A 22069-nucleotide genomic window follows, 5' to 3' on the forward strand; every position below is an offset into this window, starting at 1 on the left:
TTGGTAGCAGCTTGAAAATTCGCACGTCTTAGCCGTGGATTTTCCGGCGTGCCTTAGTGCCTTAGTGCCTTAAATTGAGACTGCACGCAGTCTGCCGGCCGCAGGCCACCCTAGTATATATATATATATATACAAGTCGTACACATGTACATGTATGTACACGCCACAACCAAACGCAGCGACGTCCACACACAATGCATCCTTTTTCTTTCTCAATCTATAACTATCCCTGAGACAATCTTACAGCACTTCTCCTATATATACATACACACACACACACATCCGCCTCCATACACACACACATACAGACAGCCAGAAGATCTAAGCCCCGCCCCCCTTCTACCGCCGCCGCAAGTACCAATTAAACGCAAGCTGACTAGTCTCCATGTTAAACGGGGTGGGCACCTCCGCAATGCCGGCCCGCGCGACCGGATGGCGCAGATAGACGGCCGCGCAGACATTCTGGTTGACCTCGAGGTAGCGCGGGATGAAGGCGAAGGGGCTCATGTAGCGGCGGGGCTGCCAGGGGGTCTTGTAGGGCTTTGATTTATCGGCTGCCTGCTGCTCCTCGTGCGCGTCCTGGATGGCTTCTTGGATGGCTTGCTGGAGGTCTTGCTCTTCGGCTTCGGAGATGACGAGGTTTTGGTCGGTGGTGGTGGTGGAGGAGGTTGATTGATTGTCTGAGTTGGCGGTGGCGGAGTTGCGCGCTTTTGCGGGGGACATTTTGAGCTTGAGGGCTTCCATTTGGGCGACTAGGTCGTTGATTGTGGTGACTTGTTGGTGTTCTGCGGTCTTGCTGCTGCGGGAGAGGGTGCGGGAGACGAGTTTCTTGAAGGCGCGGATTTCTTGCTTGGTTTTGCCGGAGAGCTCTCTGGTTCGTGGGCTGGAGGCGATTTCCTTGGCGGCTGCGAGGATGGCTTTTAGGCGTTTGTGTGTGTCGGCGGGCGTGTCTGCTTCTTCTTCGTCTGCGTTCTCGGATTCGGGCTGGGTTGCGGCGGATTCAGAGGTTGTGGTTTCTGGTGATTCCTCTGCTGCTGCTTCTGCTTCGGCTCCTTCGTCTTGTTCGGTCTTTGTGGCGTTCTTGCTTCCCCGGGTCTTGAATGCTGTGACTTTTCTGCTTTTCATTCGCTGTCGTGTCCGGTGGTTGTTGACTTTCTTCGCGCCGGTCGCGAACATGACGCGGTCTGGTTCCACCTGGAACATGTCGCCCGGGTTGAGCAGGTAGCTGGGATGCCTGAACTGTGGCAGGCGTCAGTAGAATCGATGACTACGACGAATATCCACTTACGGGTTTGCCATTTACTTTAACATAGCCATGTACCACAAACTGTCTCGCTTGTCTGACACTGCTTGCAAACAACGCTCTCCAAATTGCCATATCCAGACGTCTTTCGATGGGGAAATAAGTCATCTGCATGTAAGGCGTCGTCGAATCTAGTATTTTATTGTCCTTCCGGGAATCTGAGCTTAGACCAGAGCCACGACCCATTGCTAGCTCGGAGCCGTCGTGTTTGGCCATGTATTTCGGATCCATGCTGACCACGGCCGGAAGCTTCTTGCTGAACATGCGTTGCCATTTCTTCTCGCGAATCACCTCCCCGTGGTACGCTCGCGTCGCCTTCTTCGCAGCCCATTTCTGCTGGAAGTAGGTCCTAGAAGCTTCGTTCGCCCGTCGATTGCGGTCAAGATTGAAGAGTGTATATTTGTTCCAATCCGCTCGGATTTTCTGTTTGCAGATAATAGAGTCAGCCTTGCCAATTGAACATGAAGACAAAGAAAAGAAAACAAGAAGAACAGAGCTAGCATACCGCCGCTTTCAGGCTTCGAAACTTCTGCCGGGACATTATTGACGGTGTTGGGGATGTGGTCGCATGGGGGCATGGGTCACGGCCAAAGGAGATGTTCTTGACAAAATCCGTAAATCAGGAAAGGCGTCCGTGCACTTTCTAGTCCACGCCAAGCTTACCGCCCGCCCGCAATTTCTTTGCGCGCGCATGCGATGGAGCGGAGCTACCTGTGCAATTATTTCTTGCGGTTTTCACTTTTGCAATCTTCGTTCACTGCATTCTCGCACACCTGTGTTCACGACACAATAGCTGCGATTCGGACCTCTTGCTATTGAGGATCAACCATCGCCATATATATAGATTGCATGCGCCTCGCATATCTCGCAAGATTTTCGCCTCATCTGCACCCCCACCTGCATCCAATCCAAGCCTTCTTAGACCTTTCTTGACGATCAACAGCTTTCGCGACCTCCTACACCTTAACGTGCACTTTCCTACCTCCAACTGAACGTTTCGAACAGCAAATCCCCACGTCAATCGTCGCTGCTGCTGTCGCAATGGCTGATATTAAAGCTCAAGAGGCACCCCTCGCGCACACTGCAGCGGAGGCTCCTGCAAGCACGGAAAAGCCTGAGTCAACCAGTGTTGAGTCTGGCACGCAAGAGAAGGCATCAGAGGCCGCTACTGTAAAGTCGGATACGAACGGCACTACCGATGTCAAGAGTGAGCTGTCTGAGTCATCAAAGTCATGAGTCGTCATTAACACGCTACAGCCACCTCAAACGAGGCTTCCAAACCCATTGAGGAATCAAAGAATGGCAGTGCCCCCGAAGACTCTGCTACCAATCCAGATGACGCGGATAAGCCCCAGAAGTCGGTTGAGCCTGCTGAGAACAAGGATTCCAGCAACGGCAAGCGAAAAGGTCGGCCCAACGGCAGCAAGGCAGACTTCAGCCAGCTTCCCCAATCCAGCGACCCTGACGAGATTCGCCGACAGGTCGAATTCTACTTTTCCGATTCAAACCTTCCGCAGGACAGGTTTCTCTTCAACCGAATTGAGGGCTATAAAAACAAGCCCATCGACATCAAGGTCGTCGCAGATTTCGGCCGTATGAAGCGCTTCCAACCTTATACTGCCGTTGTCGACGCTCTGAAGGAAAGCAAGGTACTCGAGGTCATCGAAGGCGAAAAGATCCGTCGCCGGGAACCTATTGATGAAGCCTACGGAACCGAACTTTCAACCACCAACCCTGAGGGTGGTCCTGCTGGAAAGGCTGCGCAGATTTGGAGTGATAAAACTATGCCACGCAGCGTCTATGTAAAGGGCTTTGGCTCTCGGAATGAGAATGCCACGACCCAGATCGACCTTGAGAAGTTCTTCGATACATGGGGCCCGATTAGGTCCGTTCGCCTTCGTCGTGGTGGAGACAGGGGCTTCAAGGGCAGCGTCTTCGTCGAATTCGAGGATGAGAAGGCTCAGCAGGCCTTCCTTGCCCTCGACCCAAAACCGAAGTACAACGGCGCTGATCTTCTGATCAAGTCGAAGAAGCAGTACTGTGACGAGAAGGTCGAAGAGAAGATTGCGAATGGCGAGCTGGACCGGGACGACGTCAACAAGCAGAACAAGGGCGGCAACAGAGGTGGCAGGGGTGGTAACAGAGGAGGTAACAGGGGCGGTAACAACCGCAATTCGCGAGGCAACGGGCGGGGCAATCGAGGATCCGGACGTCATGGCCGAGGCGGGGGCAGAGGCCGCGACGACAACAGGGGCTCAGGCCGAGATGGAAATGATGGCACGTCGAAGGGAAGTGAGAAGATGAATGTTGATCAGAAGGCGGCTGAGGCCAAGAGCACCACTGAGAATGGCCAGCAAAATGCTGTGGAAAAGGACACAACCAGCAAGAAGCGCTCTGCCGAGGATGACGCCGGGCCTGACGGTGAAGCCAAGAAGACAAAGAGTTCATGAGCCGTTCTACACATTCACAGAGCAATTCTTTCTCTGGGGCTTTGTAAGCATATGTTGCCATACCTGAATGCATTTACGGCGCTGGCGTTATTGGAATGTTGTGCGGGTCGGCGGTATGGATATTCCAAACCAAAAAAGTTGTTGCTCTGCGATATTGTATTGTATATAGTGTCCACCATCATAGCTCCCACTGTTGTCCAGTGGCAATCACTTACAGTATATTTGGGACATGACCACTTCCTCCAATGTCCCGTATTTTTAAGTGATGTTCGTCTTGGTCCTAGTGGAACAGTGTGAAGCGCATCTCGTTGTAATCAAGTGAGCCTACTAAATTCTATGATCCGAGACTACGTACTACATAAATCTCATCTAAGCCACGCAGGAATCTGTATACCTGCCTCTGCGTCCGATTAACCCAAGGGTCAACTAGCGCTAGATGGTTATTCTAGCTCCGTGAATGCAGCTTGATACGTCAGACCTCTCGACTGCTGCAGCAGGAGTCCACATCGATTGAAGACAACTTGAGCCACAAGCAGCACGTAGCCTCTCTCGTAAGTGTCCATATTTCTATATCTCAGACGCAAAAAATGCCGTCAACAACGTCGCAAAGCCAACGGACAGGGGTCTTACTGGCTGACGGACAAATCGGTCGACCAGTCAGAGCGCACCCCCGGTTCAACGTTCATCCGCGCCGTCCAACGACAACCACTAAGGTCCATGCTTTTGCCCATGTTTCCCAAGCCTGTGTGACCGCTCATCGCAACACGTATGGTGCCAGAGAGATCTTCATGTATGGCAGACGGACATGGAGACATGGTTTCTGTATGTGTAAACTAGATGACAGTATAATGCATGATGCCTGGTGCGGCTTGTGTGTACTGGTTGACATCTTAACGCGTTCTTGTTGTTGCTGTTGTGACACGCCTCGGATTGTATAACAGGACAGGTTAAGATTTCGTCTGGGTAGGAGGTAGGTCTTGCGATCGCAGGTAGGTCTTGGGTGAGTGTCATTATGACCTTTTAGACTTGGTGCTAATGTTTCTTTCAGGTCCTTGATGATCATTTGTTGACATGATGGTTGATCTGTATCCCGGTCACGACGTCGAAGGTATGTACCGTTGGCGGACTGTCCCATGGTGTCTGACTACGGCATATGTCGTGCTTTGGTACGGGCTGCATTTTATGTCGAAGGTCATGCATGGAGTAAAGTAAGAGCAGTGTATGAGATGGCGAATTGGAAAGGGGTTATGACGGTGTCTGGAGCGCAACCTATCCGTCTGGAGTTGATGTACTCCCACGAACTGGTGCGTTCATCTGGAGGACCTCGATCGTGGCAGCCGCCTCTATGGACGACTGCCCCCGATCGAGTAGAGCACTTAGGGGGCATAGCCCAGCTAAAAAGGTCTCTCGGGGGGCTCAGTCAGCGCATTGCTGCCCCCTCGCCAGTCAGAGCAGTTGGACTCGAGATGGCCAGCCGAGACATTTGTGGCACCCGCGAAACATGGCTGCCTCAGACCGGATCTACGCCCATGACCGGGCCTTACGCAGGCACTCGACACAATGCCCTTCTCGATACACAATTGTCTACATGGTCTCCATAGCACCTGAGGCCTTTCGTCAATCGGCTGAACTTGGTGCTGTGGTGCATATCTGGCAAGATCATCTGTATGGTTTGGTGGTAGGCTACAGAGATATAAGTGGTTCCTCCTCTCTTTGCGGCCGACCCACTGCCTATCTATCGTAAGATATGATGACTGAGCGCGCTCACTGCACATGTGACTTTCCTGCGGCTTCCGGCAGGCCAGAGTTTACCCGATCGTAGCTACTTCACTCCAGCGCTCGCTCTTTCACATCATCACACTCTCATCAACCATCCAGACAATCAGCTAAGTACCCAACAACACTTTTAAAAGCTTTAAGATGTCTAACAGGATGGAAGACATCGAGATGATGGCAGGTGCAGGTTATCCTGCCCTGGAGCGTCCTGCTGCGGCGGTGACGCGCCCCCAAAAATCGGTGACCTGGGGGGTCATCGAGACAAATTTTGTCGATGAGTGGGACGAGGAGGTAAGTTCCTGCTCCTTTGAGACATCATATTCTCGATAGCCATTAGAGCTTTCTACGGTTTCTACTGCACTAGCTAACGCAATATTACAGAGGTGGGAGAGGTTGGAGTGGCAGGAGGAGGTGGTGAGTCACACCTAACGCGTACCCACGTCAACAAACAACAGTTCAGCTAACCTCAACAACAGTACGGGTATGCTCTGAGGAGAGCATTCTGGGGTTGGTTGTGTTGTGGGTGGATGTCGTGTTTGAAGTGCTGGTAAGGAGTGAGACTGGCAGGATTTCCTTTGTTTAACTGCATTTCCTTTGTTCACTGCATTTCCTTTGTTTACTGCATTTCCTTTGTTCAACTGCATTTCCTTTGTCAATACCCGCTGGCCGGGTCGGATATCTTTTTGTCATATAGCTGTACATAGCGGAGTCTCAAGTCCTCTGCGCGGCCTCCTCGTGGCGACTCTGGAGACTCCAGTGACCTTTAAAGGTCCTGGTGAGCTGACAGCGCAAGAGGCATCTGTACATAGTGAGGTCATGATCACGTAGATAGAGAGAAACGTGACTTTCCCGCGTATCGCAACGCAGTTTCTTCGGTCTTAACATTCCATATCTTACCTTGTCTCTTGAAGTGAGAGAATATTAGAGTTGAGACCATGATCCAATATTACATACCCATTGTGCTCCCCGGCTGATCTCTCTTTTGGGTAGCGACGATATGCGTGCTTGTTGTCGTCACCTTCGAAGCTATGCAGACGGCATAACACAACATCTTGTGTTCATCTCCAGCTTTCTCGCAGTTCTTCTACCTGCCAATACCTACTTACTATGTACCCGGTACGTGGTTTCCAAGTTCTCTTCACGCCTCTCATGAAAATCTATCGCCTCCCAACACACCGCAACTTGAATTCACAAGTTAGCAATACCATACCTTCTCCTTCCAATCACACTACCATCTGATTTCGCAGGAAATGCTAACCATGCTTATACCTAGCCATCAGACCTTCACGCTGCTTCGTCTATCGCACACATCTAACTCCCTCCTTCCGATCGTACTATACTACTATCCCGCTCGCAGATCGTCCTTTATAATCTCTCTCTTACTGTAAGTTTATAATGTTGTTCTACCTGGGGTAGTAGGATAATATTTTGTCTCTGTCGACCTCATACTGTTTTGGGTACTTTACATTTGGGATATGTTTGTCATTAGTATACTACGGCTCGGTTTCTAGAGCTGGGTATAGTTAATATGTATGTTGCTGGAGTGATACACGCCTGTTTTGCTTGCTGGGTATGGTAGAAATATACTGTGGTAGTATATCATGGGCTTGTTGTGCTAGGTAGGTATACTGAATATACACGCTGCTAGTACAATTTCGACCTGTGTTGCCAGCTTAATATACTACATCTATGCCTTGCTAGTACACTCTAGCTCTATTTTATCCACTAAATACATCGAAAACACACGCTGCCAGTATAGCCTTACTCTTTTTCTCCAGCTTCAAATATCGAATACACGCTCTGCAAACACATCGTCAAGCTGTTTCGTCCGCTCGATACGTCAACTTTGCACTCTTGAAACATGAAGTTAAGCTGTTTCATTCGTCCGATACATCGAAAACACACGCTTCCAATCCACTACGTCGTCCTTTCACCTCTTTACAATATCCCCTCACCCTGTTTGTTACCAGACCATAAATCTCACTCAGTGCGACAACTACCGCCCAAATGTCAGCATTGTCGATACTGACAAAAAGCCAGATCTAGCCACTCAACGCGACGATCATATGCACAACTTAGAAACCACCTCCACGCCCGACTAGCTCACCGACTGAATATCTCCCGGGCCATCCTCACGAATCCCCAAAAATCCTAAGCAAGCCACCACCAAGCACCACTCCGATAAGACGCTCGCTGGTAGTCTGATCAGACGCTCCATCTCATTCACAAATACATGAACGCGTGTAGCCAAGACAGTAGCTATGTCGAAGAGAGCTAGGAAACCATAGAGATGCTGCAGGACAGTACCCCCTCGAGGCTGTCGGTCTTTCTACTTCTCCTGGGCTGCTTCTCTATGAAGCAACCGACTAAAATAGAGAATATGACCTTGGTTACTATGCTATATTAATGAGTCGGTAGGATCGAATGTATATCCTTTTAGGAGATTATGCTTCCATTCTATCAGCTTAATACGTTAATATCTTATGTCTCTAACAACAGACCGTGCCCCTCTTTCGCGGTTAGGTTGGCCTTGATACAACGTTTAGCATTATACTGCCATTCGATCTATAGACCGAGTGAGATTTCGCGTACAATCTGCTACGTCCTACGTATCAACATAACTTCTCTACTTCCAATTAGATCCATCTATATGACTCCGCTAGACAGAACAACGTTTCCTGAGAATCAGTGTATTCTTTTTCTGCGATAAGACATACATACGAAGGTATCGTGTAGAACTTTCAAATATCGTAATTGGCCATGTCTCTTATTTCTCCCATGCTAGAATTCCCGGTCTATTGCCGGCGCCTTCTTATTATGTGGCTAATTCTAAGTCTCTAGAATAATCTTTTCTGGTCGATATCGTGACCGCTACTTATGACTGGCTCTTTAGAGATATTAAAAGTGTAAGGAACTACCTCTCTTCTATCTAAGAATATCATAGAGAGTTAGAGATGAATGAGATATATCGAGAAAGATTCATGTATCGTATTGTAAGCAGGTATAAGAAGACATGTATATATATTATAGCTATAAGTATAGGTACATAGATATATATCTTACTATCTACTCTACTCTACTACTAATAATTTGATATTATATGACTCTACTTCATCTGATTTGCTTCTTACTTAGATCCATATTCTCTAGATAGCGCTAGATGATAATTCAAGCCTGCTAGGTCTATCGAACTTTCATATCCGACTCAATTCATCTCAACTCGATGAAGTCTCTTTATTTGAATTCTCTGAATCTAGCTCATTGCCGCTATGAAACAGAATCTAACAGGTACCATATATGCTATGAAAAAGCGAAGTGACGTGAGCAAGACGTAGCATCTATCCACCATCTAATCGTTATAATCTATCGACCTTAAAAACCTGGTACCCAATGTTTCATCCATGAATTATCTATTCGTGATTTATTCACAACCTTTCTTCTCGATATCCTTCGTCTCTATATTCGTCTATCCAACTCTTTCCGCCTATACGTATATAGATTCCTCCGACATTTCATCCTACGTGACTAGAGAGACTCTCATTTCTCTCTATAACGAAGGTGATTACACCAAGAATAGGACCTAGTAAAGGGTCATATATCACGCACTACGACGACGACGAACGTGAGGATGATAAGAACGGTATTGATTGATAGCTAAGTACGAAAGTAGTCAAGACCCTTCCATCTATACATGACATTAACTGCATAGAAGCATAGCTACGCACACATCTATCATACCTTCCAACGATACTCTTGTACCTCGTCTTTATTTGTTCTAGTTTTATTGTCTTTGGTTTTTTTAATTTCGACTGTCCGAGTACCTAAGAACTACTACCATTGACTAACACCAACATCACCACAACAACACCCACTACCAACCGTCCCCATGTTCGCGCACATATTCCCAATAGACATCATCAATCCCTCATCCCTACTCTCGCAAATCTTAACTCAACGGCCGAATGCAGGCATACCCACCTACACTCATTCACTCTCTCACGCAACATACATCCATGTCAGCCAAAAAGCCAAGAAAGTCATTCTTCCACAACGCCTCAGCCCATCCTCGCACAGAGGGGTCCAGGTTCCTTCCTCTCTCTGCCCCAAAGCGCTACCAAAGCTCTACCAAAGCTCTACCGCACCGTACCGTACCGTGATCTCTCTACGTGCGTACGCACGTACACACACAAACGCCTCGTACCACTAATACACGCCGCCACAAGCCCGTACAGGACAGTGCAACTATTCTGGTCATTTCGCCATGCCGCCATAATAAGCCATGCAGCCTTTTCAGCCACCCGCACCACTACTACTAGTAAGTAGCACCACCAGCGCTAGCACAAACCGTCCAGCCACGTGGCTAGAGTCTATAATAAGCATGCCCGTGTGTGCATCATCATCACTAAGGGCACGGCCACGGCCACGGGGGCGCGTGTGGTCAGTAAGCTCTTGCGTGTTTTGGCCTTTTAGCTTTCTTGGGCTTGGTCGAGGTAGATGGACAGATATGTAAATAAATAAACAAACAAATAAACAGAGAACAAACTGAAGGGTAGAAGGAGGGAAGGTAGAGGGGAATGAACGGATGAATTAAACAAAGGAATGAATAAATAAGTAAGTAAATAAGTAATACAGAGCGAATGAACGAATGAAGAAAAAAGCGATAATAGTGATAATATTCTATTCGCCAAAGTCCTCCGCAAGCAAGTCCCTTCCTACAACCACACATACACCCAAGGCAACGCACATAGCATAGTTACAGTTACATTCTCAAATTCACCTAGTACATGCCTTTCATCTTTTCATCCATCCATCCATCCATCCCATGCCACCACCTAGCTATCAATCGATCCATCCCACCCACATACATACCTCCCTACCCCACCTACACACCCCCAAGAAAGTCTAATTAACAACCAGAAGCCCTTAATCATCACCACCATCAACCCAGCACCCTCCATTAATCTGACTCTAACATGATTAGATACAAAGCCAAGACGAAAAGTAAGACAAAGCGGGGGCGCGGGGAGGGGTAGGTAGGCAGGCGTGTGGGCGGGCGCGCATTCACATCAAACCCACACATAGACCCCCCCCAAAAATGTGGAAATTAAACACCACCGTAGAATACTACACACATACCACAGAACAACGAACAAACGAACAGAGAACAACCCTGTTCTTTTAATAGCCAGAAACCAAACTATCAGCCAGACCAGCCAAACCAGCCAGCCAAGCAAAACTAATCTAACGGCCGAGAAACAAAAAACAGCCCTTTTCCCCTCAAGCCTCAAGGGTCTGTCTGTCCGTCTCGCTCAACGTCTTGTAACTAATTAATTAACTAACCAACTAGCGGGAAAGGTTATCTGCCCACGTCCTCCCTTCATCCTTCATACATACACAGTCTTCCATACATCCCTTCCCTTCCATCCCAACTAAATTACCTACACTAATTACATGCAAACACACCAACACGCTCAACATTAAACCTCCCAACGTAGAAGAAACATGGAACCGTAAATACCAAGCGTCCCAAGACCTTCTAGAACGTACGTACCTTTGGGCGCCCGAGTTTTTGTCGCGGCTGTGGTGGTACTTGCTCTGTTCTACTTGCCCTACGTACTTACCTACCCACCAACTCTGTTATACTAGATCAACACACTGCACTGCACTGCACTGCACCGCAATGATGACAAGTATATTTATAAACTGAGAGTTTGATAAGAGTGGATGGAGTGGTGGATCCATGGCACGTGAGACTTGCTGGCACGTGAGGCCGGAGCGCTGCCCGGTAAGGTAGGTACAGTACAGTACGGTGCAGTAGGTAGTAAAATTACGCACCTGCCCGCCAAGCCAAGCCAGCCACAACACTCTCTGCCTAAGGCAGCAAAAACCGCGTTCTAGCGTGTCCTCCTATAACCGCGAGTAGGCTGTGACGGTCGATATCGGAGAGGGAGGGAGAGAGGAAGGGGGACACAATGTAGGAAGTGCATGATGATCACGGCTACTTTAGCTAGCTAGCTAATCAGCGACAGTCCAAAGCGACACACCCTCCTTCCTCCTCCCTCTCTAGCAATATCGTCCAAAGAAGGGCGTTACAGTAGCATTTTGATAGCATTTCGCAGCAGCAAGGAGAGAGAGAGAGAGGGGGGGGGGGAAGAGCCTGGAGAGGTAAGCAAGGAGGTTTTGCGGCGGCGACGGTAGAGACTAGAGATTAGAATTGGGGGGGAGAAAAGCTACCCTACCCTACCCTATCCTACTCATCACATTCATTCATGAAGAGGAGAATGAGGAGCGACAACAAACCAAGTCAAGCCAAGCCAAGCTCCAGCCACGACATTTCCAACCACCTACAACATAGCGGCAGCAAAGAAGCAAAAAAAACAAAAACAAAAGCAAATAAACACCAAGAAAAAGCAAAACACCATCCGACAGAAGGAGTTTCGCTATCACAAAGCACGGTGTTCCAATAAGGTAATCATCATATCATCAATTCATCATCACAAAACAAACACTACGAAACCCAAGTGAAGACTAAACCAAATCTGTCTTAATTACGACCTATCCTATTCCTACCGATGTTTGTTGTAATAGCAACAAAAGTTGCCAAGGTAAATAATAAGTGCCAGCAAGCCAGCCAGGGCCCCCGGCCAGCAACGGCAGGTTCCGAGTCTTGGCATGTTTTGAGCAGAGAGCCAGACAGACAGACAGATGAGAGCACTGTTGTGAAAAAAAAGTGTGTATGAGAGAGTACGTGCGTATGTTTGTGCGTGCGTGTGCTCTGTGTGCGTGCGTGCCTGTGTGCGTGCGTCCTGTGTTACTAGCTATACTAAATATGTACTGTGCATGTGCGAGAGAACTGTGTTATCCGTTTTGGGCATACCTTACGCGCACGTTGCGCCAAGGAGCAAGGCTCTTACGCGCCGCCCCTCTGCACCCCTGGCCCGCTGGAGCAGATCACAGGATGGTACAAGGGGGGGAAGAGAGGAAAACGCGGCTCGCTGGTATGGGGTCGACGAGAGCGGGAGCGAGGGAGGGGGGGGTGTTGACCACGGTGACATTCATAGCCAAACTGGAAGAAAAAATAAACCGCACCGCACAGTGCACATTAGTGTTATTGTTGTCGATATTTCGCAACAATGTCCCAAATAGAGGAATGCATTTGGGCTGGGCCGGGCCGTATTGGGGCCAGACAAAAGGGGCTAACTATGGAACTGCAGTGCGTGTGTATGTGTGTGTATTTTGGGCGAGAAGAGTGATACAGATGATGCATCTGATAGGAGAGAGAGGGAGAGAGGGAGTCGAGAGAGTGTGTCGTATTCCCCGTTTATTGAATTGTCCGGTTTATCAGCGTCGTCACCAACGGAGCCAGCTCCTTGGGGCTAATTAGTTTTGCAAGCCCTTTGTCTGCCCCCGAGTAATGAAAGAAAGATCTGCGGCGGCGGGTCACGGAGCCCGCTCCTTGGATTGTGTACGTACTATGTAAGAAGACTCGAGTCAAAGGCGCGGCATGGCTACCCGCTGTCGACTAAGAGCCCTGTGCATGGCCATGCAGGAGGGAGGCTAAGCTGCATCATAGCCCATGGCTTGGACCGACGGCAACAAGACTCCCTGTTTTAATAAAGTTAGTTGATCGTTGATCTGGGGAGGGCACTACGATAATGGGCAATACAGTAGACTGCACACACATTCCACCTTGTCTGCTGCTGCCCCCGTGCGGGGGACAGCGGGTGGGAGAGGAGCCAGGAGGGTGACAGGATCAGCTGGTATTGCTACCCTGGCCGTCCATGGACTGACTCATGGGGCGTGCGGGCCGAGTAGGCGAAGAAACATGGAGCCAAATAGGCCTGCTTCTTTACTACTGTCCGTCCCTGATTCCTAGAACATGCCTGAGATCTACGGCGCAGCTATGATGCATCATGCAATTGTGGATGGAACTGTTTCACACTGGTCGGCACTGGGCACTGGACATCGTAGTCGCAGACTGTGCACGTTTCGCAGTGGCGAGCGACCATTGCATATGTTCATGCAATGGATCTGAAAAGACACGAAAGAGATGTGAGGTGTGCTCCTCCAGAATGAGCCATTGTTGTTAGGCAGGATGATCGCCAAAGAGGTTGCCATGTCTTGTGGAGTCAGTTGGCATTAAGGTTTTGACATACGCAACGGTTGCTGGGCAAAAGCCACGAGTCCGCGAAGCTTGGTACAACTGTTGAGATGATGATGTAAACTATCGACGGATATCACTGCCGCGTAGACCATGCAAACACAACGTGATGCTGGCTGGGCATCCATCCAAGGAGTCTAATAATTTCGCGGTTAATCAACATACCCATGACCACTTACCGTAATGGCAGCCCAAAGCTCTCACTGATCCTTTCTAGCTTTCTCAACAACGCACGCCCCTTTTTGGATATCGGATCGTGTCTTGGACCTGGTTCCTGAGTCAATTTTCCGATGAAATAGGGGAGCGCTGGAAGCTAAGGATGGATCACAATGCCAATGCCAATGCCAATACCAATACTAATGCCAATACCATTAGTTGCCAGACGGTTCGGCGAGTCGGCACGATGGTCCGGATTGAGCGGATGGTGAGACTGCATGATGCCTGTCTATAAGGCAGCTTGCCTTCACATGGAGCGAGGACCAGCGCATGCAAGTCTCTTGGGAGTCGGGCTCACAGCACCTTGGAAGACAATCCAGATCATTGTCCCAAGCTATGTCAATCTGAAGCACTGGAAGTGAGAATAGATAGCCCAAGCAGAAAACGCGGCAGATCCCATATGGCAAGTGTGGCGGGTCTGAAAGCTAATGCTAGAGGCGGTCTTGAATTCTAGTGACTCTGGTCTGGCAGAAGAGAGGTACGAGCAGAGCCGAAGAGGGGAAAGGACCGTTAAAGGATGCAGACGGGCCGTTTGAAGGAGGAGTTTTTGAAGATAGCGTAGGAGGGACTGCTCGATAGGTCGGCGACGGGCCACACATAGTAAGCGTGCCGGAGTTTGTTGGATGCATTGTCTCTCTGAAAGATGCAGGGTGGATGAGTCCGGCAATTCTTGAGGTCGTTTTGTAGGGGACACCCTTGTGAATGGTACTGCGATGAACCCGGTCGAGGAGGCAGCTTGGCGGATGCGCGTCATGGAAGTCGATGAAGAATCTGCTGGTGATAGACCGTGCGCGCTATGAGAAAGTTTGCACGTACATGAGCGAGCGCATTATTGAATCCGCGAGAAAATCGAGACTAGCGACAGAAGACGAGAGATGGGCGCGTAGCTTAGTTTGCAAGGGATACGAGTCGAGTGAGGACGAGTAGGAGGATGAGGATGAGAATGAGGATGTACAGGTGAGAGAGTTGAGGATGAGGATGAGAAAGAGGAAGACGGACGTGGTTGCAACAGGGAGGGAAATGCCAAGGCCGGGTTAAGACCTCCGACGGGGCCAAACGGGAGTCCGTGATCAGGACTGCGGAGGTGGGGCCTGCCCCATGACTGAGCATACGCAGCTTTTCCAGCGAGCTATGCGCCGCCGGACAGCCTGTTTTGCGGCTGCGTCTGCCTCGCCCCCCTTACGCCCCCAGCAATAGCATACACTTCACTGTTTACCTATCATTTTGCCTGTCCGCCCCCGCCTCCACGCCGTCTCGTGTCTCCCGTCTCTTGTCTCTGCGCCCCTCAGTAGTCAAGGACCAGGCTTGCGATGATAACTGTTGCACGTTGTAGAGCCACTGACGATGCTTGTAATGCCACCCATCATACAGTATTACTATACACTTACCACCATCTGCTGCCGTGGTTCGCTGCTGAAACGCGACATCTGCCTTGCTTGCATTTGCCGTCTTCGTCATGGTGCAGATGAAACAGAATCGAAGTTTCGAAGCCTTGATGGCGCAGCACCGATCCTCACTTCTCACCCACCGCCTGTGGCCACGGTATGTCTTCCTGAGGCGGGATGAAGGGGCACCGTGCGTGGCCAGCTACGTACGAATGCGAGCGAATGAGTAGATACAAGGACAAGAGAGACAACTAAAGAGAGTGAAAGCGAGACAGAGAGAGAGTCAGAGCACGGGCTATTAAAAGAACAAGCCATCTGGTATAAGCTTTGAGCCTTGAGCTATGGCCTAAAACATCTACATACACTCTACAATGTATACCAACCAGTCCCCTTCCAGACAAACACAAACCAACCGCGAAACATTATGTAGCAGCCTCGATACAGCATAGACGTACAACTTTTTGAAGTCGAACAGCGAGGCCAGTGTAGAATATTAGTATAGTGACAACATGCCAGAGCGAGAGCCCCCCCTCCCGAAAAAACACCCTCCAGTACCCACAAGTGTCCTAGCGTCGCACTGCCCCTGCCGGAAGCCCCGGAGACGGATCGGTGCGCAAGACGACGTTCGCACACCGCGTTCGTCGACATGCATGCATTGGTGAAACAGTTCAGAGAGGAACAAAAAAAACGGCTCTTGATGCTTGTCCGGCATCTTCTCCCCCCCAGAGCCCCAGAAGAAGAGTCTGCAGCGGCATCGTCATCGTCGGACCGCTGCTCGTTTGCCCAGAACTGCCGATGCACCCATCATCGCCGCCTGCTTCCTCAGTTCCGAGTTTTCCTCTTTGAGTAGGTCCCGTTCCGACTCAAGACCTTGGATGTACTTGATGGCGCTGGCAAGTACTGTTGCTTTGCTGGGCTTTGGTGCCGAACTGCCCTCCTCCGGGCTAGGCTGTGGTAGAATCGGAATTGCTAGCCGTAGCCGGTCGAGTTCGGCGTTCAGCCCTTGTCGGTACTTCCTCTCCACTTGGTTGTGTGGGAGACGAGCACGACGAGGCCTGGAGCTGGTTGGGTCAAAGTTCTCGTCGTCTGGGGAAGGGAGCCGTGGGCGCCCTCGGCGGCGAAGGAGGCGCTTTGCCGGTGGTGATTCACTGGGAGAGTCTGATGATTTGAGGATAGATGCTGTAGGAACCGTTGAGAGCAGATCCTGAGAGCCGCTGGACAGGCTGCTGGATCCTGCACATGAACTGAGTGTTGGTGATGGTGACGTCGGCCTGTTGAAGTTGAACGTCGGGGTCGTAGGGTCTGACTTGATGATGGGCACTTTTGCTGCTGTCGGTTCACTTGGGTAGGTATAGGCCGCTGGTGCTTCAAAAGTAGGCTTGTGGATAGGGTTCGGATAGTTCATCGGCGTAAAGGGGATATCTGACTTGAACATGGGGCTTTTTCCGTCTGTGGATTCTTGGAGGTAGTCCATCGGCTGGACCTCCAATTCCCCGTATTGTTGATTGTATACACCATATGAGTTCCAGGGATACCCGAATGAGCTGCTGTAATAAGTCCACTCAGGACTCATCGTGAAGTAGGTCTCGAAAATCTCGAGTGATTGCCTCCCTTTGTGGTGGATGAGAGCAAACTCTAGGGTGATAGGATGAAGGACCGAAGTAGTACTGTGCAAGTGCCTGGAGTGGATAGAAACTTTTTCAAAAGTGTCGGAGTGGATGAGATAGACAACAGAGTGAGTATATACTCGAGTGAAGGTAAACAAGTTCTTCGGAGGTTTGACTGTAAAAAACGGGGAAACTAATGACAAACGAGTGCGATCTCCGCTCCTATATACTTCCAAGAGCAGACGGGAGATCCGCTCGTGCGTATTGAGCAGTAGACTTGCATGGATCCGAGGGCTTGTGGGAATGGTGAGCCCCGGCTCTCTCACAACTCACGTTACGGTTCAAAGATGATCCCGGACTTCTGCAACTCACCAGGCCCGGATTCTTGGGAAATGAGGTAGACTCATTAGCACTGAACGTGTTTATCCGCAAAGACTGCTAAGACCATCATCGCTTGGGGCGCAACACTCGCAGGCCTGGCAAGTACCCCAAAGGCAGTTGTTCCCTCATGGCGGATGCGGACGCTGCTCGTGTTGACGTGTTCCTCGTCGCTCCGCCCTCGATCTGCACGGTGATGGCAGGTCCAGGTCGAGATCTCGAGCGTCAAGTTCGAGCACCTATCCCTGCGCGCAAAGGTTTGCCGTTGCTTGGGGCCCAATTAGCAATTGGCAACTGGCAATGCACAGGTTGCGCAACGGACCGAAAGCAAACAGCGCGAGCCCCCATTTGGAGCAACAGGGCTTGCAAGGAGCAGCATGGCCAACTTTCTCGCAGCACACTCCGCCTCATTGGTGCCCAAGATACAGCAACCTTGCCAAACGTCCTGTCTCTCTACCTAGCAGGGAGAACAGGCCAGGAGCCAGGACCGGGTGAGGACTAGACAAAACGGACAAGGTTACGACCACGAGCGAGAGCAGAAGAAGAGTAGTAGTAGAGTGGTGGAGCAGTGGAGCAAAGTAGTCCAGGACCCAGAAATAGGGGCGCACAGACTGGTGCAAGTCAAAAGATGGGCGGCCTACCATGACACCCATGCAGCCGTTGAGAAGTGACAGTGATGTTTGGAGTACAGTGCAGACACTAGAACATCCTACTGACTCTGCAGAAAGTCCGGGGGAGAGATATTGGAGGCGTGCGGTCAAATTAGAGACGCAAGTTGAACGTTGTTGTCTCCTCCACTTGGGCTCAACGGCTGGACCGCCGCGCACTACCGGCAGGAGACCAACCTTTCCCCCTTGGGTTCGTCGATGCGTTAAGCTATATGCCGAACATTCAAGCATTTTCCTGTCGTGAATGCATGCATCAGCTGCATTGTTGCAGGCTGTCGTCCTTTGTTGTTTGATGCACGTATTGGCATGCCTCCTTCTCTGCGCACTGCATCCGATGGTTGATTATAGTCGGCATCCCGGTCTAGCAATGCTTGGCCTCGTATTCTCTCCTGGTCTTCCCTCCACGCCCCCTTGACTACCCCCCTACCCCCCCTACCCCCCCCTTCAATCATCCATCATCCCGCCAGAATCGACTGCCCTAGACTCCTGTGCCTTGAGCAAGGAGGAAAAGATTGCCGTCTTTCCATACAGCTTGTCTGCTGCGGTCGAATACGCGGCTCTCTGGCGCCAAACAGCCAAGCCCTTGTATACACGCACGTGGTGGCTTCGTACTTCGTTCGCATCCAAGAGCGAGTCTGCCGCCAAGATGCCTCTCACTGGACGACGATCCCAAGGCCTCCTCGTCATCACGCCAAGCTCGACTCACTAGATAGTAGATAGCCGTTGGCTTTGTTGACTGACTGTGCGAGAACGACGCGCTACCAAGCCATCGCGAGTCTCTGTTCCTGTCACTGTCACAAGACTAGCATCTGCTGTGTGCGAGGCCATTATTCGGACCGTCATGGTGTTAGCCGAAGGGCGGACAGCGCATCAAGTAATTATACGACGATTCACGACACGATCGCCGCTCATGGATATCGACAGGGTCTACGCAAGTGCGGCGGCATGGCCATCTCCTAATGACTTCTTGCTCGTCAATGCTCCGTCACAACGAGGTCTTTGCCAGTGTCCGGCCGACTTCGGAGTGCGCAACGTGCGGTGATCTTCACAGTTCATCGATGTAAACAAGAATATATTGATCTGGTGCAAGGAGCATGCTTGAACCTGCGCTGCCAACATTTTCACTGCTTCCGGCGCTTGGAAGGGCCTGCGCCTTCATCTTCTGCGCCGACCTCCTCACCATCCCGTGTCCTTTCCGCACTACGCCAATTGCTCACGGCCTGTTGTGTGGCTTCAAACATGTCTCGAGCATCCTGTACTACACCATCCTCCCCAGTATTGAACATGACCGCATTGGCAAACATCCGCATCAATTCGCGTTCAAGTTGCGCTGAATTGACTATCGCTTTCGGGGGCATCACTTCTGCGCTCACCGGGAGGAGCACGTTCCCACCACCGCCTCCGGGACTGCCAACTGATGGCGTATCCATCGATGCTGCCGCTGCTGCAACAACCTTTGAACCAACGTTGATCGCGGTTCGGATAGACTTCAAATCCTGAGGCCGCTTGATCATGTCCTTATATCCCGCTGCGTCCTTTTCCTTGACCGGTGCACTGAATAGCGATGCGTACTTGTGAGATGTAATGTCATTCAACAGTGGCTGACTCATCTTGTGAAAATATCGCGGAGCCACAATTTGACGCGACCCAGGAGAGCCGGGCTCCTCAGACTCTGCGGCCTCCGATTCTTCTTGAGCCTCACGCTTTCTTTTGGTTGATTTGGCTGATGTTGCCACGTTCCGATTTCGTCTCACCAGCCCACTGGCCGCACTCTCTATTCCAGGCATGACGTCCTCTAACATCCCCGGAGTACTCGGTTCGTGCTTCACTGCGTGTCCAATGTGACTCTCATCCACGGACATTGCATCCACGTGTGACACTGCTGACTGACTCCGTGTCCGACCTCGTACAGAACTCTCAACCGCAGATGAGGTCACACTTGCACCTCTTGGACGCCGACCGCGTCGTCGCGTACTCCGAATCGAGCGTGAGTCATCTTCTACTGTAGTTTCCACTGCTTTCGGTTTCACTTTTCGTGGCCGTCCCCGCGGCCTGGAACCAGGTACTGGGAATGCAGGTGGTGGAGCGAGGTCGTTGATGGGACTTACGCTCGGTGATCGAAGCGTTGCGACAGTAGGTAGATCCTTCTTCCACTTCGTCTCGCTACTGGGCGTATTCACCGCTGTCAACGGGCTTGGTCTTGCAGCGTTGGGACGCCACGTTTTCGAGCCTAGTATTCGAATGACTTCAGTGTAGTCCACTGTCTGGGTCGGCAAGCGACTAGGAACAGTCGAAGGCGTTCGGGGAAGCGTTTGTCTTGGTGGAAGAGGGCTCGCGGTAGTATCTTGTCGTTGCTGCTGTTGGAGCGGTGTTTGGGGGGTGACTTGGAATGGAGGGAGCATAACCCCTCCTTTCGATCCGGGTGGTTGACGTTGCTGGGTCGACGGTTGTGATGGATAAGCAGGAGGATGGTATTGAGGTGTACGCTGAGTTCCAGGTGGCTGCGTCACGGATGATGGTCCTCCAGCAGAGTGCCCAGCAGATCCTTGCGGTCCAGCATGTTGGGACGGCAGTGGGTAGATATATCGTGATGGTGAGGGAGAGAACGGTCGTTGTCCTTCGCCTGAATATGATGAAGGTTGGAGATTATGCAGAGATTGTGCACTATGTGGTGGAGTTTGCGCGCTGAGACCTGGGGCATTGGCCAACTGTGTGCGTGTATTCTGAGAAATTCCTGACGGAGGTACTGGTGTAACATAGGGTGATTGGTGCGTGACAGGAGGAGAGTATTGAGAGACAGGAGTCCTTGCAACAGGAGGGGAGCCCGCGGGAGCAATGTTCTGTGACGTGGGGCGGCTTTGCGCAGCCTGGGCTGGGGCAGGACTTGAAGAGGCCTTTGTGTGAGGTGATATGTCTAAATTTCCAGCTGCTCGTCCGTTGTATTGAACTGGTTGAGATCCATTACTGGACTGCAGTGGTCGAATGTAAGGAGGTGCACTTGAAGCGACTGGAGAATGCAATTTCAGAGCATTCGGTCGTTCACGCGCTGCCGACGGCTTCGTGGCAGATGAACTAGCCTCAGCCTTTGGTTTCGACGGTAGGCCATTCGTCGCTTCGATCTTCAGCTTGTGATCCCATTTCCCACTCTCAATCTCTTCCACCTCCTGCTTCAGCGTGCTCCATTTGCGCTCTTCGCGTCCGACCTCTTCTGCGATGCTCGAGCGATACCGATAGTAAAGCTTCTCGACCAGTTTAGGTATCAGATCTGGATTTTGTGCGGCGTCTACTGCGGAAGGAAGACTTGGTATTGGAACTTTACGTTTCCTCGAATTCGGATGGTCGCCGTTCGTTACTCCTATGTCTGATGTATGGCCTTCATCGGCATTGATCGCTCCCTCATCTTCAACAAGCGTCTGATAAAGGTCCCGTAGTGCGTCTGGGCTAAGTCGAGCTTCGTCATACTCCTTTGCGCTGCGGACGTAACGGTTCTTCTTCAGCAAGTCCGAGATCTTGCCAAAGACCGATCCTTCTACACCATGGATTCTCAGTGATTGGAATAGAAGCAAAGTTTCTAACGACGTGTAGGCTGAAAGACTGATATTCATTCCCCAATGTACGTCCAGCAAGCCAAGGGGACGATGGGAGAATATGGTGGGCTGGATGGGAGCCAGCACGTCCAGCAGCTCACGTCGCGTTCACTTTGGAGAGGTCTGAGCATCAGACTGGTCGTAGATGTCGATATAGAGATGGGCGGCCGACGGTGGAGATGAGCTCGCGTGAGAGTTGTGTGTTCGGTGATGAACAAGCTTGGTGTTGTGGTTTGCTTTGCGACTGTAGAACGAAGGAGCCAATGAGCGACAGAAGGGACGGCGAAATATCGGGGCTTGCAGCTGAGCATGTGACACAGGCCGATACGTCCTTAGCTCACTCCTTATCTGTTGTTTGGGCCAGGCAGGGCAAGAGGGATAGGGAGGCGCGACCACCCTAGTGCAGTTCGCGATTGCCCCAAGATTCAACAAAATAGTTGTTGTTAAGCCCGCTCCTGCCGCCCTTGTAAGTGTCAACATGAGATTGTTGTTGTCACAACAATGATAGAGATGTCATTAGGTAGAGATATCTAATTCG

The 22069-nt window shown here is 50.7% G+C and overlaps 7 protein-coding genes across 7 annotated transcripts; 3 read left to right on the forward strand and 4 right to left on the reverse strand.

The window, feature by feature from the left end:
- Window positions 1-31: 31 nt before the first annotated feature.
- Window positions 32-1899, reverse strand: EJ05DRAFT_448607 (alpha-L RNA-binding motif-containing protein). Its single transcript, XM_033742311.1, has 3 exons — window positions 1809-1899; window positions 1289-1726; window positions 32-1239 (listed from the first exon to the last, which is right to left on the reverse strand). Exons 1-3 carry the CDS (start codon window positions 1842-1844, stop codon window positions 340-342), a joined length of 1374 nt encoding a protein of 457 aa, XP_033604693.1. The 5' UTR covers window positions 1845-1899; the 3' UTR covers window positions 32-339.
- A 100-nt stretch (window positions 1900-1999) lies between these two features.
- EJ05DRAFT_448608 (uncharacterized protein) lies at window positions 2000-4001 on the forward strand. Its single transcript, XM_033742312.1, has 2 exons — window positions 2000-2510; window positions 2561-4001. The coding sequence occupies exons 1-2, from the start codon at window positions 2345-2347 to the stop codon at window positions 3751-3753; spliced, it is 1359 nt and encodes a 452-aa protein (XP_033604694.1). The 5' UTR covers window positions 2000-2344; the 3' UTR covers window positions 3754-4001.
- A 510-nt stretch (window positions 4002-4511) lies between these two features.
- EJ05DRAFT_535491 (uncharacterized protein) lies at window positions 4512-4861 on the forward strand. Its single transcript, XM_033749255.1, has 2 exons — window positions 4512-4753; window positions 4802-4861. The coding sequence occupies exon 1, from the start codon at window positions 4542-4544 to the stop codon at window positions 4689-4691; it is 150 nt and encodes a 49-aa protein (XP_033604696.1). The 5' UTR covers window positions 4512-4541; the 3' UTR covers window positions 4692-4753; window positions 4802-4861.
- EJ05DRAFT_507813 (uncharacterized protein) lies at window positions 4512-5354 on the forward strand (the record flags this gene model as incomplete). The annotated part of the gene is made up of 2 exons (XM_033747959.1): window positions 4512-4753; window positions 4802-5354. The coding sequence occupies exon 2, from the start codon at window positions 4887-4889 to the stop codon at window positions 5352-5354; it is 468 nt and encodes a 155-aa protein (XP_033604695.1). The 5' UTR covers window positions 4512-4753; window positions 4802-4886.
- A 4515-nt stretch (window positions 5355-9869) lies between these two features.
- On the reverse strand, window positions 9870-10425 carry EJ05DRAFT_202302 (uncharacterized protein). The gene has a single exon (XM_033739754.1). The coding sequence runs from the start codon at window positions 10253-10255 to the stop codon at window positions 9968-9970; it is 288 nt and encodes a 95-aa protein (XP_033604697.1). The 5' UTR covers window positions 10256-10425; the 3' UTR covers window positions 9870-9967.
- A 5521-nt stretch (window positions 10426-15946) lies between these two features.
- On the reverse strand, window positions 15947-16716 carry EJ05DRAFT_473167 (uncharacterized protein). Its single transcript, XM_033743337.1, has one exon. It carries the CDS (start codon window positions 16694-16696, stop codon window positions 16049-16051), a length of 648 nt encoding a protein of 215 aa, XP_033604698.1. The 5' UTR covers window positions 16697-16716; the 3' UTR covers window positions 15947-16048.
- A 2148-nt stretch (window positions 16717-18864) lies between these two features.
- Window positions 18865-21799, reverse strand: EJ05DRAFT_202333 (uncharacterized protein). The gene has a single exon (XM_033739755.1). It carries the CDS (start codon window positions 21547-21549, stop codon window positions 19066-19068), a length of 2484 nt encoding a protein of 827 aa, XP_033604699.1. The 5' UTR covers window positions 21550-21799; the 3' UTR covers window positions 18865-19065.
- Window positions 21800-22069: the final 270 nt, after the last annotated feature.

This window comes from Pseudovirgaria hyperparasitica (assembly GCF_010093815.1).
Source record: "Pseudovirgaria hyperparasitica strain CBS 121739 unplaced genomic scaffold EJ05scaffold_2, whole genome shotgun sequence".
NCBI lineage: Eukaryota > Fungi > Ascomycota > Dothideomycetes > Acrospermales > Acrospermaceae > Pseudovirgaria > Pseudovirgaria hyperparasitica.

Coding starts and splice junctions, on each gene's coding strand:
- EJ05DRAFT_448607 (XM_033742311.1), bottom strand. CDS start 1,844: ATGTCCCGGCAGAAGTTTCGAAGCCTGAAAGCGGCG. Junction 1,727..1,808: donor TTCGAAGCCTGAAAGCGGCG/GTATGCTAGCTC, acceptor ATCTGCAAACAG/AAAATCCGAGCGGATTGGAA. Junction 1,240..1,288: donor TTAAAGTAAATGGCAAACCC/GTAAGTGGATAT, acceptor CGCCTGCCACAG/TTCAGGCATCCCAGCTACCT.
- EJ05DRAFT_448608 (XM_033742312.1), top strand. CDS start 2,345: ATGGCTGATATTAAAGCTCAAGAGGCACCCCTCGCGCACACTGCAGCG. Junction 2,511..2,560: donor CGGCACTACCGATGTCAAGA/GTGAGCTGTCTG, acceptor AACACGCTACAG/CCACCTCAAACGAGGCTTCC.
- EJ05DRAFT_535491 (XM_033749255.1), top strand. CDS start 4,542: ATGTATGGCAGACGGACATGGAGACATGGTTTCTGTATGTGTAAACTA.
- EJ05DRAFT_202302 (XM_033739754.1), bottom strand. CDS start 10,255: ATGTGTGGTTGTAGGAAGGGACTTGCTTGCGGAGGACTTTGGCGAATA.
- EJ05DRAFT_473167 (XM_033743337.1), bottom strand. CDS start 16,696: ATGAACTATCCGAACCCTATCCACAAGCCTACTTTTGAAGCACCAGCG.
- EJ05DRAFT_202333 (XM_033739755.1), bottom strand. CDS start 21,549: ATGAATATCAGTCTTTCAGCCTACACGTCGTTAGAAACTTTGCTTCTA.